The 17926-nt window shown below is 34.3% G+C and overlaps 1 protein-coding gene across 1 annotated transcript in view; it reads left to right on the plus strand.

The window, feature by feature from the left end:
- Positions 1–17926, plus strand: part of LOC150104082 (transient receptor potential cation channel subfamily M member-like 2) — a 580140-nt gene that overhangs the window by 305430 nt on the left and 256784 nt on the right. Inside the window, exons 14-15 of the mRNA XM_090396744.1 lie at positions 10849–10939; positions 15429–15618. Of these exons, the coding sequence (XP_090252870.1) occupies positions 10849–10939; positions 15429–15618 (281 nt within the window). The remainder of the gene's footprint in view (positions 1–10848; positions 10940–15428; positions 15619–17926) is intronic.

Below are 17926 nucleotides of genomic sequence, written 5' to 3' on the forward strand. Positions count from 1 at the left end.
ATTAAAAAAACATTTTAAATCCTTTCTTAGTGCTGTTTCACTCCATTAAGCCTCTAGCATGAGTAATTACAAGCTGTATACCACTTTCATAGAACCGTATATTCCAGGAAATTGATGAAACTAATGATTTAGAGATGAGAGTAGATAGAGTTGAAATTTAGATGGAATATTGTTAAAATTGCCATATGATTACTTGGTTATTGAAGAATACGTTATCAAGCAGAGATAAGAAAACTATTATTCCTCTTTATAAGATTTTAATATATCTACATTTGGATTACTTGTCATCTGGGTGTCTTGAGGATGAGGAAGTAGTGTAGAGGATCCAGAGACAAGTGGCCAAGATGGTGAGTGAACTGTGGAATGTACCCTATGGCAACAGATAGAGGATTTGTGTTGATAGACAAAAAAAAAAGTTTGTTGATAGACAAAAAATATGGGATATTATTGAAACATTTAAGTTTCTAAAAGAGTTTTATAGAATTGATGCAGAGGGAATATTTCAGCAACATTTGGCTGGAAATTGAGGTGGTCAGCAAGAGTATGAGGATTAGATTTTTTCACTTGGAGAGTAGTGAATGAGTGGAATTGGTTGCTGGCGTCGGTCATAAGTGCTTTGTCTGTCAGTGAGTTTGAAGCGATACAGTAGGTATTGTCTGGATAGTTTAGGTCTCCACACTGAGTATTCTGACTCCATGCAGGTGCCTCTGCAATAATAATAATAATAATAAATGCATATGACTCAGTTTGGGAGAAAGAATTGCGTAAGTTGTAGTGTGGGCAGTTGCAGTGGATAGTAGTTTATAGTGCAAGCTAAGGTTCCATTAGGAATTAAGTCTAGTTTGGGCAGCTGTAGGTGATGATACACATTATTTATGTGGCCGAAGTTGCAAATGTTGGCAAAATGAATTTGAAAACCGCCAAAATTCGTGTGCCACCACCTACAGTCATCCAAATCAGACTTTTTTTCTCTGCTTGCAGTTTCGTCTACCACCATCCACTTCAAACGCCCAGATTACTGAGAGATTGCTGTGCAATCTGTCAGTAATTTGGGCAGCAGCTAGGTTCTCGTTCCTCACCTTGTTAGAACCCATTAGGGGAAGCCAAAGCTTCTATCAACCAAATGCAAGTGTTCGAACTAAAATGCTCCAAAGGATTTTAGACCTGGGGCCAGGCCTAAAAATAATATAATGTAATATTGAAGGTTTCTCCAGTGTCAAGGAAGATCTCATTGCAAATATTTGCAGAGATAATGACTGCCATGTGCTCTGCCTGTAAGAAACTCACAGAGGAGAAGGTGCTACAAGACCATACATCCATGGCATGAAACTCATCAAAGAAATACCCCACGATAAATATGGTAGTGCAATATTTACAAAAGAAAACTTGATCCCATCGTCCATTGACTCAACGAACAACAGAAACATGGGGATTATTACAATCACATTTAAAAATATCTCAATCACATCAGTTTATAAACCACCAGAAGAAACTTTTTCTTTCCCTGACATCCTCCTCAATAATAATGCATACATGACTAATGTTGTATTAGGTGACTTTAACAGCCATAGTGTTAACTGGGGTTACACAAAGTCCAACAAAGATGGAGAACTTGTTGAAAAATAGGCTGAAAACCTTTCTCTAAACCTGATACATAATCCAAAACTCCCTACATCTTTCAACAGTGGCAGATGGAAGTGAGGCTATAACCCTGACCTCATATTTGTTAGCTCAAAAATCTCCAACATTTGTGTTAAAAAAAATTTTTTAAATTTTCAAAAAGCTAATCATGGAAGATCTCAACCGCTCCATAGAACAAGTCCCTCCAAACCCTGAAGAGTATCCTGAATTCATAAAAATACTGAGGAAAATCTCCACCAAACACATCCCCCAAGGATGCTGCATAAACTACATTCCAGGCCTTTCCAGTGACATACAAACCTAGTATGCTGATTACTTACAACTTTACAAAACCAACTCCTTCTCAGAAGAGACTATCAAAGCAGGAGAAAAATTATGCTCCAAGATGGTAGAGGAAAGGCATTCCTCATGGAAAAAAGAAATAGAAGCCCTTGATATGATCCATAGTAGCAGAAAGGCATGGGACTTTATCAACAGAATTAGGAAGGATTTCACTAAGCCATATGAGCATCTACAGGTAACAGCTAATCAAATTGCTCACCAGCTGCTGCTAAGTGGAAAATTCCCTAAGAAGCACCCAAAAAATAAGCTACTTAGAACCCCAAGAGAGGAACAAAATGTGATTAACTCAGATTTCACTATCACTGAACTCAAAGCTGCCATAAACCTATTAAAACCTAGAAAATCTGCAGGCCTTGCTGATGTCTGTAATGAACAGATTAAACATTTTGGAACAGGATTAAAGAGTGGTTATTAAACCTATACAACACTTGCCTCAGAACCCTAAGGATACCAACTATCTGGAGGCATGCCAAAGTGGTGGCCTTTCTGAAACCAGGGGAAAACTCCAACAGAAGCTACAAATTACAGACCTATATCACTACTCAGCAACCTCTTTAAACTCTATGAATGATTAATTTTGAATAGGCTACAACCCCTAATCGAATTCCATCTTATTGCTGAGCAGACTGGTTTTAGACCAGGCAAATCCTGCACATCACAAATTCTCAACCTCACTCAATATATAGAAAATGGTTATGAGCAAAAACTAGCCACAGGAGCAGTCTTTGTAGACCTAACTGCAGCATATGATACCATAAACCATCTCACACTCAGAAATAAAATATACAGAATAACTAGAGACTATCGCCTTGTCCTCCTGATCCAATCACTCTTAGAAAATAGATGCTTTTATGTGGACCTGGGGTAGGAAGAGCATCTGGCACCTCCAAAAAAAATGGCCTCCCCCAGGGAAGTGTGTTATCACCATTACTTTTCAACATCCAATGATCTCCCCATCTTTCCAGGAACTAGAAATTTTATATATGCTGATGACCTTGCCATAGCTACTCAATCAAAAAATTTCAAGTAAATTGAAACTGCTTTATCACTTGCCTTAAATAGTCTGACCATATATTATAGAAGCAATAAACTAAAACCCCTTGAAAACCCAGACTGGCCTTTTCCACCTTAACAATAAGGAAGCCAACAGGACACTACAGATTTCTTGGGAAGGCTCTAATATAGAACATTCCTGGAATCCAATCTACCTCGGTGTGACTCTCGATCACACCCTCTCATATAAAACATACATAGAAAAAACAAAGCCAAAAGTGAATGCAAGAAACAATATACTAAGAAAGCTTACCTCCTGCAAATGGGGTGCAGACCCTAGCACACTGAGATCTTCTGCCTTGGCGCCCTTTGCTATTCTTCTGCTGAATATGCCTGCCAGTATGGTCCAGACCCTCCATGCTGAAAAACTTGACCCAGCATTGAATGAAAGCTGCCACTTAATTACAGCATGCCTGAAACCAACACCACTAAAATACCTGTATACTTTGGCTGGTATTGTACCCCCCTTCAATTCAAAGATCTGCATTCTCAGCTGACAAAAGAAGCAGACAAATGAATGATGAACGCCACCCACTATTCAGCCAGACCGCAGTGCCCCAAAGACTAAAATCCTGACTTAGCTTCCTGAAAACTGTTGAACCACCTAAAAACCTCCCAGAGACATGATTTCAACAATGGCTTGCACTATATCCTGAAAATAATACTGGTATTTCAACAGCCGAACATCTTCCACGTGGTGCCCACTTGGACTGGAATACTTGGAAAAGCCTCAACAGACTTCGAATGACAGGACGCTGCAAATAAAACCTCATTAAATGGGGCTACCTCACTGGCCCAGATAACTGTGAGTGTGGGACAACCCAGTCCATGGAACACCTTCTTTCTTGTCCCTTTCTTCCATCACTTTGCATAAAAGAGGACCTTATATCCTGCACAGAAAGAGCAGTTGATTGTGCAAGATACTGGAGGAATATCTGACCATATTTATTGTATATAAGTTATGGATAGTTTCCTTTTTTCATATTTAACTATTATTCCCTGTATAATTCATCTACCAAATTTAAGCTATTCTCATTTGTAATGTGTCCTAATTTGTTGTAAATAATGTTGTACCACTTACTTAATACTGTACCACTTGTTTTTAGATACGAAATAAATAAACTGATAGATTTAGAAAGATTTTTCACTTGGTTTAGAAAGTAAATTATACTTGCCAGGAAATTATAGTTTTGTTTATTCCTTTACTGTTTAAGCAAACTAGGTTCACATGTGGAGTATCTTTGGGCTGATGACTTCACATCAATTTCTTCAGTGTACCATGCAAAGTATACTTCCCTTCAGAAGTGCATAATGTTATGTATTAAAGGAAGGTCACCGCCCCAAGACTGGTTGTAACCTTTATTGAGGTCTTATCAGTGGGAGCCAGATCCAGGACAATACTAAGGTTGAATTAATGCAGGAGTCATGCATACAAGAAAGATGTATCGCCTTTTTGCTAATCATGACAATACTTCGTATGAAAACTATTTTTTCTTACAATTGGATAGAGGATTAAACAAATACATAATTTCTTGGCAAGTACAATAAGGTCTCACCTTACAACACTTTGTTTAGTGACAGTCTGCTCATACAATGCTTTTTCAATAATGACAACTGCCCATTTATATGATGCTGCCATGAATTAACCAGTTCACGGGCTTTGGGGAATCAGTTTGTTAATGACGTTTTTGCTCGTTGAAGTTTTTAAGACGTTTTTTGCTCTGTGAAGTTCATACATTTCACATATGCTGTGGCCCACAAAATTATGCATGTTGAAATTGCCTGCCATCATTTTGTGCATTCTCTGTCTTCTTTCTGCAGTTGTAATTTTGTATTGGTAAATTCTTTTTTCTTTTTTGTCATCCCCAATTTTGGCTGTTTTCCTTTCCTTTTTATGCCCTCAACCTTCCCCTGCATAATTGCTTTTTCTAGTGATTCATCTGGTTGCATATGTTCAAGATACATTTGCTCCTAAACAGGAGCAAATGTATCTTGAACTGACTGCTTCTTTTTAACCTTCTTTTTAGAAGTTTAAAAAATTTCTTCTTTATAATCTTCTTTTTAGTCATTCTTGCTGTTCATGGGATTCTGAACTCTCCACATCCATAAATCAAATTAATCAATTCACATACTTTTTTTTTCTTAATGGCCTAGCTTTCACATCAGTACAACAGCACTGTCTTCAAAATATGGACCATTGTTTTCGAAATTCTTACTTTAGTAGCTTAATCAAGCATGTGATTTTTGTCAAGTTTAATATAGATCTCTTTTGCATAGCTATCTTTTGAATTTTATCTTCACACTGACCATCATTTATTATGCTGGATCTCAATAAATCAAACTTTCAACCACCTCTGTTTTACACACATTGATGCTTTACTGATATTTAAATTAAGCCTGACTTTTTTGCTTTACCTATTAACTAACAGAATCAACTCTCCAGATCTTTTTTAATTTCTGTCATAAGAGTTTATATGATCTGTACATCTCCAATTATTTTTTTTACCTTCAGTCTTAATTCCTGCTGTTTTGTCTTCAACCCATGAAAGGTTATAAATCTATAGTACAGTTCTACCCATGAAATTTTTTTAATCATTTTTTAATTTAATTTATTTTATTTTATTTTTTGTATCAATTTTTTTTTACATAGTCCTGAAACTGTACTCTAGAGACCAAACAGAGAACTTTATCAAACCACTTCAGACCTCCAGTAAGTGAGTCACTGGTCTCATGCTAGACAATGAAATTCTACTACCAGAAAGATCTAAATCAGATCTAAACCAGAGATTTTTTTTTAATGAAGATTCATGGTTGTTATATAGTTTTCTGATTAAGATAATTAGATGCTCAAGTATTTCCAAAATATTTCTCAAATATTAAAAAGACTGAAATGGAATATTTTAAGTTTATCAGAGACACATTGGTGCAGAGATGGATTCATGGATTTACCAGAAGGAAGACTATACTTCTCAGGAAGAAAAGATAACATACACAGAGAAGGAGTTGCATTATTAATTGAAAAGAAACTTACACACTCAGTAATTGAAATAAAACCAGTGTCTCCTAGAATAATCACAGCCAAACTTCAAGCAAAAGAAAAAGGTCAAACAATTAAAATAATCCAAATATATGCACCAGACAGTAACCATTCAGAGGAAGAAATAGAAAATTTCTATGAAGAACTACAACAGGAAATAGATAATCCCAAAAATAATAGAGAACTCATGATAGGGATGGGAGATTTTAATGCTAAAATAGGACAGTTCACGGCAGACAAAAAAGATGTGATGGGGAAATTTAGATACGGAGAGCTTAACGACAGAGGAGAACAATTACTCCACTTCTGTAAAGCAAACGATCCAATGATTACAAACACATTGTTCTATCAACACCCTAATAATAAATATACATGGACATCCCCAGATGGTAATATAAAGAACTGCATAGACTATATCATCATAAACAACAATGGAAAAGATCAGTAAATAATATACGAACATTAAGAAGTTTTGATTTCGACACTGACCACGAAATATTAACTGCCAAAGTGAAGATAAAATTCAACAGGAAAAACAATATCAGAAAAGAAGAAAACATCAACCTATCAAAACTAAAAGATAGCTCAAGCAGCAGTCGATTTTTAGAACAGATGTGCTCGAAATTAAAACCCTCCATTTTCCAGAACAGTGGAAAATACTGGGAAGAAGGAAAAGAAACAGTGTTATCAATTGCAAAAGACGCTCTAGGTACCAAACCCAAAATAAACAAACAGTGGATAACCCAAGAAATTGTAGCTACAACAGAAGAGAAAAAGAGAGGCCAAGATACTTGTAAACCAACAAAATAATGAAGAGAATAGAGAAAAATGCAGAGCACTAAAAAAATAAAGTTGATAACCTATCCAAAAAAAGCCAAAGAAAAATGGTTAGTAGAAAAAGCTAAGAAATGCCAAGAAGCATACCAACAAAACAACCTAAAATACTGTAAGAGAAATTACAAAGGAATTCTCAGCAAAAGCAGTAACAATGATAAACAACAAGATGACTGAAACCGGGAATATTGAAGATATAAGAAAAAACTGGTCAAACCATTTTAAGACTATCTTCCACCAAGGAAACAAAACTACAATGCCAACAATAAAAGAAAATAATGACCACCCAAAAATTTTACAAGAAGTTAGATACGCAATAAAACAGATGAAAAACAATAAAGCACCAGACATTGATACTATCCCTACTGAATTGTGGTCATATGGAGGCAGCAAATCAATAGAATATTTAACAACCCTATTCAATAAAATACTACAAACAGGAAAGATCCCAGATGACTAGAGAACTGGAAAGATCATCCCAATATGCAAGAAAGGAGACAAAAGAGACTGCAGAAATTACAGACCAATCAATTTACTCCCACACCTTTAAAATATTCGTAAGAATTATACAAAATAGATTAAAAAACACCTATGAAGAAATGATAGGCATAGAACAAGCTGGTTTCCAAGGAAACTATTCAACAATAGACCAAATTTTCACATTGCAGCAACTAGCAGTGCTCAGCTGGGAAGACCATAAAGAACTGTTATTGTTGTTTTGTGGACTTTAAACAAGCTTTTGATAGCATCAACAGAGAAATCTTTCTTAAAATTCTACTAGAAAAAGCAATAGACAAATATATAATACAGTTTCTGATAAAATATTACTCTAAGACAAATGCAATAATTAAAAAGGACACACTCACAGCAGAACCCATAGAGATCCAAAAAGGAGTAATGCAAGGATACCCATTATCCCCATGCCTATTCAACATATATCTAGAAGAAGTTGTAAAGAAGGCAATTCACAGTGAGCCTGGAATCAATGGCAATGGTTTAAACATAAATAATATCAAATATGCAGATGATTTTGTCCTTATTGCAAGAACCCCAAATGAACTACAAAAGTTGATAAACAAGCTAAACAAATGTAAACATATGACATGACAATAAATATACAAAAGACAAAAGTGATGAAAATAGGGAGGAACGGAACTACCATCTCTGCCACCCTAAATGGAGAACAAGTAGACAACTTCATATATCTTGGATCAAAACTAACAGAAACAGTAGATGAACTCAAAACAATCAAACACAGAATAGCGATAGGATGGACCACCATGGGAAAATTACAGAAAATCTGAAAAACAAAGAAGATATCTAAGCAAGCCAAAATTAAATTATATGAAGCAATAATTATACCAACAGTCATCTATGGAGCAGAAGTATGGACAGTTAAGAAAAGAGAGGAGAAAAAACTGCTGGCATTTGAAATGAAATGCTTAAGAAAAATAAATAGAACAAGTTGGATAGAAAAGAAAACAAACATCACAGTCAGACAAGAAGTATTGTATAAAAAGACAATAATAGAAAAAATTAGAAAACAACTGAGATGGTTTGGCCACACTGTACGCATGGATGCAGACAGACTTCCTAATGTCCTAATCAGTACTTTTCCAACTGAAAAAAGAAGACCAAGAATTACCTGGCTAAAATTAATAAAGAACATCTTGGGATGCAGAACATATAAGAACTTTTTCGAACAGCAAGGAATAGCGAAGACTGGAAGATCCTGCTCAAGAGAGGACTCAACCCATCTTAGACAGAACAGAAGAAGAAGAAGTAAGAAGTATTTCCATTGCTTTTTTTTTTTTTATGTCATTTCATACCATGGGTGGGTTAAGGATGTTTTCTCTTTTTTTTTTTTTTTTTTAATTCATTTTGCATTTTTATTTATTTTTACCAGGTCGGGAAATCCTGTTTTTTTTTCAAGCTGCTTCAGGCCTCCGATAAGCAGAACAGTGGTCTCACACCAAGAGATGATATCCATCTCCCACCTAAAGACATTCACAAATATCCATGCTCATGGCGAGATTTGAACCTCCATCCTGGTGGTTGGAGAGCAGATATGCTAACCACTTGGCCAATGAGGCCAGCAAATTAATACTTCCTTTTGAAATTCTCTTCATAATCCATCTGCCTTTTCTTTTGGCATTTCTTTATGCACATGTGTTTTTTTCAGCCTTTTTCAGATCTCTTTCAACATAACTTTACTTGCATTTGAAATTAACATGCAGTACTTCTATAATTCTCACATTCTTATGGATTTGACTTTTTTTTAGAATTGGAATGCATACTGATGTTTACCCATCTCTCTCTTTGCCAGCATATTTTTTTTCCAAAATTGGTGGTTTTCAGTTAATCTTTACTTTATTATTGACATATGACCTCCATGGAGCTAAAGGACTCATTGCAGGACACTTTTTTCCTAGGTGCTCTCAATAATTTCACCAATATGCTCTATCAACTCCATGAAATTTCATTTTTGGCAGCTGTGCCTTTACCAAGATCACCTCAATTTTCATTATCATAGATTCCTTGACAAATTTTCTCCTTTCAGATTCAGCATGTAGCATGCTGTTATTTTTTGTTACTTCAGAATGTTTAATTCAGAAACGAATTTTCATTTTAATAGGATTACAAGAGATGAAAATATTCTATATGACAATATAGTAAATTTTGTAGCTTTAGTATCTCTGATGTACTTCAGATAGGCTGTCAGATAGATATTAGAAAGTTATATATAGGGAGTGCACTATCCTAAAGGAGGAAGGTATGCCACAGGGGTCTATATTGGAGCCATTGTTGTTTAGTTTGTATATTAATGATATTGGGATGGGTTAACTAGTGATATACAGCTGTTTGCAGATGATGCAAAATTGGGGAGAGTAATGCTGAGTCAAGCAGGTGTTATGGCCTTACATGAAGACTTGGATAGATTGCATGAATGGGCAGGTAAGTGGAACTGTCAGTTCACTGTGGCAAAGTATAAGGTTTTGAAATTCGGTAAGCAATGATGGGATGAAAAGTTTAATTTAAAAGTTTCCCCACTTGGTGGGGAAACTTTAAAGGAATTGGAGGAGATGAGGGATCTGGCAGTGGTGGTGGACAAGGACCTGAAATTCAGGGGTCACATTGCACAAGTTGTGAAGTAGTCACTTCGGATAATGGCAATGATGCAGAGGACCCTAACATGCAGAAATAAAGAGATTATGATTTCATTGTATAAGGCCTCATATAAATAACCTATTCACAATAATCTATATCTGATTATTGTGCACAGTGCACAGAGATTTTCATTGTGATGAGGATATGTTAGAAATAGGAGTAGAACAAGAGGCCATCCCTGGAAACTGTATGAGGAGCGTGTGAGCAGAGTAGTGAGGAAAAGTTCTTTGCATGGAGAGTGGTTAGAAAGTGAAATGCATTGCCTGTGTGGGTGTGTTGTGAATGTAGATACTGAATCAGTTAAAGGCACAATTAGATGAGCTGTTTGTGTGTGTGATAGTGTGTATCTCCCACAATGAGTCTCTGACTCCATGGAGATCAGATATTAATAATAATAATAATAATTTTGCCTCTGTCAGTCCTTATTGATATTCATGATAAAACTGTCACACAGAAGACATACAATAAACATAAATAAACATTGCATGCATTATTTTAGAAACAATATTTATAATGTATTGCACATGTTAGTCTATGATGAAAATAAAGAAATTTTTGTCACCTGATAGTAAAATACTGATTTAACTTTCATTCTTTCAACAGAGAACTTATTTTCTACACTAAACAGTACACTAATCCATTCAAACAAGTCATTCAAATATAAAAACTGAATTTCAAAATTTCTTTAAAATTTTATTTTAGTATTCATTTAACAACTTTTAAAATAATGGGTATTTCTACTTACAATTTTTTTTTTTTTTTTTTTTGAATAGATCTTGATTCAGATGATGAAGATAAAGAAGAAGTTGATGGAGAAGAAGACATATTACTTGATCATACTGGTCAGAGTACAACGTTAAATAAGTAGGTATTTATTTTTAATGGAAAGCTACTTAAGAGCTAAAGATATATGACAGAGATTTTATTAATTTACTTCAAATAGTATTATTCTTTGGCATTCTAAGGCTCATTGTGGAGACATTCTAATGCACACAATATTTATTATCCCTCATCTTAAACTCATTTCATTTCCTGATTACACTTATTATGCCCCTTGGCAATCCACTCTTCTTACTCACCATTACTGTGCTAGTCATACTCAGACTCTATCTGACTACTCTCTCTCTCTCTCTCTCTCTCTCTCTCTCAGTTATCTAGGTTGATCATTTGTTTTTCTGTTGTCCTTCCTTGTATTGAAAAGTTTCTCCTATCCCAATAGATAGCAGAAATTCATCAATGTTTATCCACAGATCCCTGTGCACTGCTGGCCAACCTCTTCCTTTAAGACTCTGTTTCCCTGTGCATTACTTTCTGGTACTTGTGTCCTGTGGCTTTACATTCTCTTCTGTAGACCTTTCTTCATTTTTGAAATGTATTTCTTTTCAGTAGACAAACAGAAAATTAATGAAGTTGAATTATTTGATTTTATTTAAATCTCACTCTGCTTGAGGAAGGGAAAAGAAACCCTCCAGTATTACAAATGGCAATCAAGGCCATTGGTAATAACTCTGCCATTCCACATGTGTATACTTGTCATTTGACATGTGTATATTATATTGCTGGGTTACTTTATGATATAATACATAAGAATTTCAGATTTAGATATAGGAATAGTTCTATAGTAATTTGTCTTACTATATATTGTTAGATGAAAATATATTACATATAGACACAATGATGAATGAAATAATTAAAATACAGTATAAAAGTAAAATAACTTTTATTGTTAAAGATTTGAATCTGAAATTAACAGGTAATCATCAGTGGCAAGCAGGTCTAGTCAGTGCAAGGTAGAACACCAACAGTAACACAATGTGGACAAGATGTAGTAATAATAGATTTGAGAGGGGGGTGGGGAGACACTATTGATGCCTGATAAGAAAGAGACTCTTCCAGATTTTTGGTAAGGAGAAGCAGTCATTCCAATTCAAATTGGGATGATGCAGCAGAGCCTCAGCATTCTCCTTAAATAAACATTGAAACTTGATGCAGCATCAGTGGAGTAGGTGTGTTCTAAATCAGAAGATCCTGTGGTTGGCATAAATTCCATTTTGGCCCAACAATAAAAGTTTTTTTTTACTTTTTGTATTGTATTTTAATCATTTTGTTCATCTGTGTGTTTACGTATAATCTGTTCTCATCATTATGGACAAGTACCTCCCTGCCATCAGCAGTCATTAAAATTATTCATCCATAGTCATTCTTCCTGTTATTTATTTGCCACATGGGAAAGAACCTTTTGGAATTTTCTTTGTTTGGCTTGATTAGTTTCCTCTCATAGTTTGCATTTGACTTCCTTACTATTCTGGTCACTCATTTTGCCTTTACCTTGTACTGCTCATGATCTTCAGATTATTTTTCTCTTCTCTTTATATACTCTCCACAATGTGTTCTTTTATTGAGTATGATGTTTTTCATTAAGCATCATATCCACCATCTCTATTGGTGAGATAAAGTTGAACGAGATAAAATATCTAGTTGGATGTTGCTATACAGCTAGCAGAGGCAGTGACAAAGAAAGGTATTCGCAAATTAGCCTTAGCAAATAAAAAAAAAGGGAGGGGTGATCATTATGGGTAATTTTAATAATGATGATATACATTAGAATGAGAAGATGGTATACCCGAACAAAGAGAATGAATTTCTTGAATTTTTGAGAGGACAACCACTTTGGCTAGTATATAACAAAGGACATGTGAGGATCAAAGGTTCTTGAATTTAATAATTTCATCAGATAATATTATTATAAACGATCAGAAGATGTTATTATAAATGAAACGTCCAATCTACCCAGGTTGGTGAGAATTACCATGAAAGTGATCACCTGGGTGCTGACCAATATTATTATTATTAACTTCTGACCTCCATGAAGTCAAAGGACTCATTGCAAAAGGTCTACTCTCTCTCTCTCTCTCTCTCTCTCTCTCATACAAAAAAGATCATTGAACTATGCCTTAAACCCATCCAGTTTCCATATCCACCGCACTCACTCCCTTCTCACACCTTTAAAAAACTTTAAAAAAAACTCAAAGCATTTTGTTTGAAAGTTTATCTACAAAATGCTTTGAGTTTTTTAAATATGAGCGTGTATGTACCATATGAGGCTTTAAGGAGGTTAGATAAGTGTTTAGAGAGATTATGTCAGAGAGCTTCTGCCATCAACTGTTGGCCATAGAGAAATATCTGTCTTGTGAACTTGTAAACTTTCTAACATTCAAATTTCCCTATCAGATATATTAACCAGTTTAGATGTTTAGTTTAGTTTCATTCTTGAAAACTTATTTCTTCCAGAATCACACATTTCTTCTAACATTGCTTAAAGTCTTTATTCTTCACTTGGAAAGGAAAATTTGACTACCAAATATATGGTCTTGCAATGGGCCCTCCTCTATCACTTCCTATTATCAACTTATGCATGGAAAAATTTGAACCTAAAAACCATATGTATGGTTCCAATATGTGGATGACATCTTTATCATCTAGAAACACACCTAAAAAGACCTGGAAGATTTTCTATATTTTCTGAATAATCGACATCCGAAAATAAAATTCACATTAGAAGTAGAAAAGAACGGAAAATTACCATTCCTAGTCCTTGTCAACAAAAATATCGAAGGAGGATTATCATTAGAAGTCTTTAGGAAAGAAATTCATACAGGCAAGTACTTACAGGCAAGCTCATTCCGTCAATCTCAACAAAAATTGGTAAAATCAAAATCTTAAAAAATAGAGCTTTAAACATACTAAAAATGATGACATAGAATGAAAACAAGAACTTCAAATCCTATTTCATCAGTTCCTGCATAATTTATGCTCAAAGGTACTAAAGAAACTTCTATTTTCTGATGAACCATCCCTTGATAACACAGAAATTAATTACAAAGGCACGGTATCTGTTTCATATATTGGCAATGCATCAAGAAAATAGTTAAAATATTAAAGGCAGTCAACATCAGAACAGCATTTAAACCACTCAACACCTTACAAAAGCTTTTTCTGCTTCTCTAAAAGCAAAGTTCCATTTTATAAACATACTGGTATATACAAGATTCCCTGCCCTTGTGGGAAGATATACATAGGTCAGACTGGGTGAAGTTTCAAAATCTGCAACAAAGAACATATAGGCAACATTAAAAACAAATGGCAAGAAATATCCAGACTCGTAGCACACATCCTCAGAGAACATTACACAGTAAATCGGCAATCATCCTCCATGCCATACTTAGAAGAGAATTACTTCAACAAGTTGTTCAAGGAGTCCTCTGAGGTCATTTGCTCAAAAGGCATGCTAAATAGAAATGTCAGCAATGACTGACATAGTTTATGCAACAATGGAAAGACTGCACGTAACATGCCTAATCGTACTTGTGATAAGACCATCATTCTAGTCTTTCCAACTCTATATATTAACTGCTGTCGGAAAACATTTAATTTTTTCCATTTTTTTTATTTATGTTAAGTAACCTCTCGATGATACTGTTAGTCATATTGATGGTGAGACATGTAGAGAAATACATCTAGTATAAATAAACAATTGCATACGAGTTAAAAACTTGGTTATTATGAATCGAGCAAATCTACTGTAGTAAATTGCAAAAATATATCCAATTATTTGTCGATGACTTAAAAAAATTCAGAGACATGAAAGGCGATTACTTTGAACAAAGTTAATGGTTGTTACTTCTGCTTGAAAAAGTGTAAGGTTTTGGTAATGAAAAGCTACAAGCTGTTTATTACTTAAACTAAACTTCAAGAAATTGATCAAGGTAGAGATTTGAAAAAAACAACCTGTAGTCTTTTTATTATCAAAAACCTTACAATTTTCCAAACTGAAGTAACAACCATTATCTTTATATTCATAAGCAAGTTCTTATCCCTCCTTATATGACCTTATATAACCAGATCTGGACTGCTGTACTAACATGGTTATATGGGTATTTTTTGGAGATGAGGAATTGGTGAAGATGTTTAGGAAGTGAGTGACTTAAATGGTGAAGGTCTATCGATTGTTTTCAGTAAGTATTGATTGAGGGGTTATTGTTTACAAATTTGAGTTGATAGGTAAAAAAACGGGTATAATTGAAAAACTGTATGTGACTTTCTAAAGAAGTTATATACAATAGATTCTAAAAAATATTTTAGTGTGTTGCTGGATGGGAGAGGACACAATTTTTTTGCCTGGAGAGTGGTGAATGTATAGGTTAGCAGATGCAGTTGTGAGTGCTTTTTCAGTGAATGACTAAAGAGAGATATGATAAACATTGTGTGAATATCAATTAGTGTAGGTGTGTCAGGAATCTTTTGGACTGTGCTTGCATTTAGTGTTCTTGAAGATGTATTTTTCTATTTGTAGCACTGAAAGAAACAATAGTCTTGTATATTTCAAGAAAAGTGAAGATACGAATCAGTGGCAGAGCAAATCTAAAGAACCAGTAAAATCACTGCTTAAACAAAAAGAAGTATTTGTTCATTCTCCACCTCCAGTATGGAGAATGGTTTATCTTATGTGGAGTGCTCCAATCACAAAGTTTTGGACTTTTCAAGTATGTTGAAAATTCATATATATATATGAATGTTTTTTTTCTTAGAAATTTGCATTGAAATACTATAACTTATATTAATTCATGTTTTTTTTTTTTTTTTTTCATTCAAAACATGAAATGTTGTCAATATTGATAATAGCTGGCCATTAGATTAGACTAAATGCCATCATATGCCAAACTGCAGTACAGGTACTTCCTGATTTCATGACTTAATTCGTTCCTAGTCCAAAGTCATAAAGCAGGAATATATTTCCCATAGACTTAATGGTAAAAAAAAATGCCAGTACATTCTTCACATCTCAAATTCAAGCAGTATGAAAAATACCCTAACTATTAGCTTCCCTTTAATTATCATAAATATTTGATATTTATGATAATTAAATATGAAATATAAATATAAATAAATGATATTTGACCATAATAATATTAAATAAAGGTCAATAAAAATGATAATTTATGCTTAAACAATAGAGAAAGTTTATTCTTCATCATCATCAACAGCAAATACACTCACTATTGGTACGTTTTTGTGGTTTCTTTTTATTAACATCACTTTCCATAGTATTAATCCATTTTGGTTTACTGAAGACAGATAAATGTGAAATAAGACAGCAAAAAATTAAGAGCAACAGAACCACACTTTGTAATGTCAGTGTGGTAACTGATTTAAGTTATGCGAGTCAGTGAGCTGCTGTCATCTGCCTGAATGCACACAGAGTAGTACTGTGTTGTATAGCTACACACATGGTTAAAATGCATATTTATGAATGTTTAGCATTTATTTATTGCAATTCATTTTCATACTTGGGATCTTTTGTTGATACTTGATACTTAAAAAAAAAAAAAAAGACTTTGTAAACCTGGAACAGCAATAGTATAAGCAGAGCTTTTTTTTCTGTTAAATAAAAGTTGAATTTAGCATTTAAATTTAACTTAGCATCTGTTATCAATTAATGTGACAAGATTTGTTTGCATAACATCTGCAGAGATTCTTATAACTTAATAACATTTATATAATATAAAATAGGATTTATTTGGCCTCTATCCTTTGCTTTTATTCATTAGGCATAAAATCTGTTTGTTATGTTAATAGTTTAAAAAAACATAATATAAATACTTTGTTATTATTATTATTATTCTTATTAATATCTGACTTCTCTGGAGAGGACAAGGAAGACCCTATTTAGTCACTCTTTCCTAAATAATCATATCTCTCTTTGAATTTGTTAATTGAAGATGCAATCCAGAATCTAATGGTGTTTTGTTCCACACATTCACTACATACCCTGAGAGCCTGTATCTCACATGCTTTCTAACTACATCCTTAGTCAGATTCCAGGGATAACCTTAAGTTTTATTCCCACCTACCATAAGCTGAAAATTTTCACATTTATGTCTACTGTTTATGTTTATGTTTAGATCCCAGAACTAACTTGAAACTTTTTATCATAACTCCTCTTTCTCTTCTCTTTATTCCTGTTGTGTGTGTGTGTGTGTGTGTGTGTGTGTGTGTGTGTGTGTGTGTGTGTGTGTGTGTGTGTGTGTGTGTGTGTGTGTGTGTGTGCGCGTGCGTGCGTGCGTGCGTGCGTGCATGCATGTGTGTGAGAGAGAGAGAACTGAAACTTAACTCTAACTAGCTTGCACCAAGATTCCCAGGATCTCACATAAACATCTTAATCTCTCTAAATCAACTGAATAACTCATTAAACCCATTAAGAGATTGAGCACACACTTTATAACCAAAATGAAATCTTTAATTTACAAAAGAACACGAATACATACAACTTCAAATCAACTACTTAACTGTGCAAGCGCCAGTACATTCTTCACATCTCAAATTTAAACAGCATGAAAAATACTCTAGCTATTAGCTTCCCTTTAATTATCATAAACCAGAGACTGAACATGAGATGAGAAATAGTGTGAATTTATAGAAAGTGTGATTTTGTTTGACTGAGTTAACAAATGTGAAACAGACAGGAAACATAAATGAAGGAAATAGAACGAAAGCTATGAAACTGAGGGAGTGAAAGAATGCAAGAATGAAGAAGTGAAAGGAAGTATGAATGAGGAAATAGAAGTAAGGCAGCAGAACAAGAGGAGACGATGGGAGTGACAGAAAGTGAAATTTGCCAGAATGCAAGATTTGAAGAAAGAGTTATGCAGAATGAAAAATGAAATTAGGAATAGGAGTAGTGATATTAGATGTTTAGTGAAAACAAATTAAAGTGTGCAAAAGAATAGAATGAAAGGGGGAAAAAAAGGTAAAAGAGGTGACAACTGATTCAAGAATAGCAATGTATGGAGA

The sequence above is a fragment of the Typopeltis vanoorti genome, chromosome 8 (assembly GCF_054136105.1).
Source record: "Typopeltis vanoorti isolate ZY-2024b chromosome 8, IOZ_Tvanoo_1.0, whole genome shotgun sequence".
NCBI classification, from domain to species: Eukaryota; Metazoa; Arthropoda; class Arachnida; order Uropygi; family Thelyphonidae; genus Typopeltis; species Typopeltis vanoorti.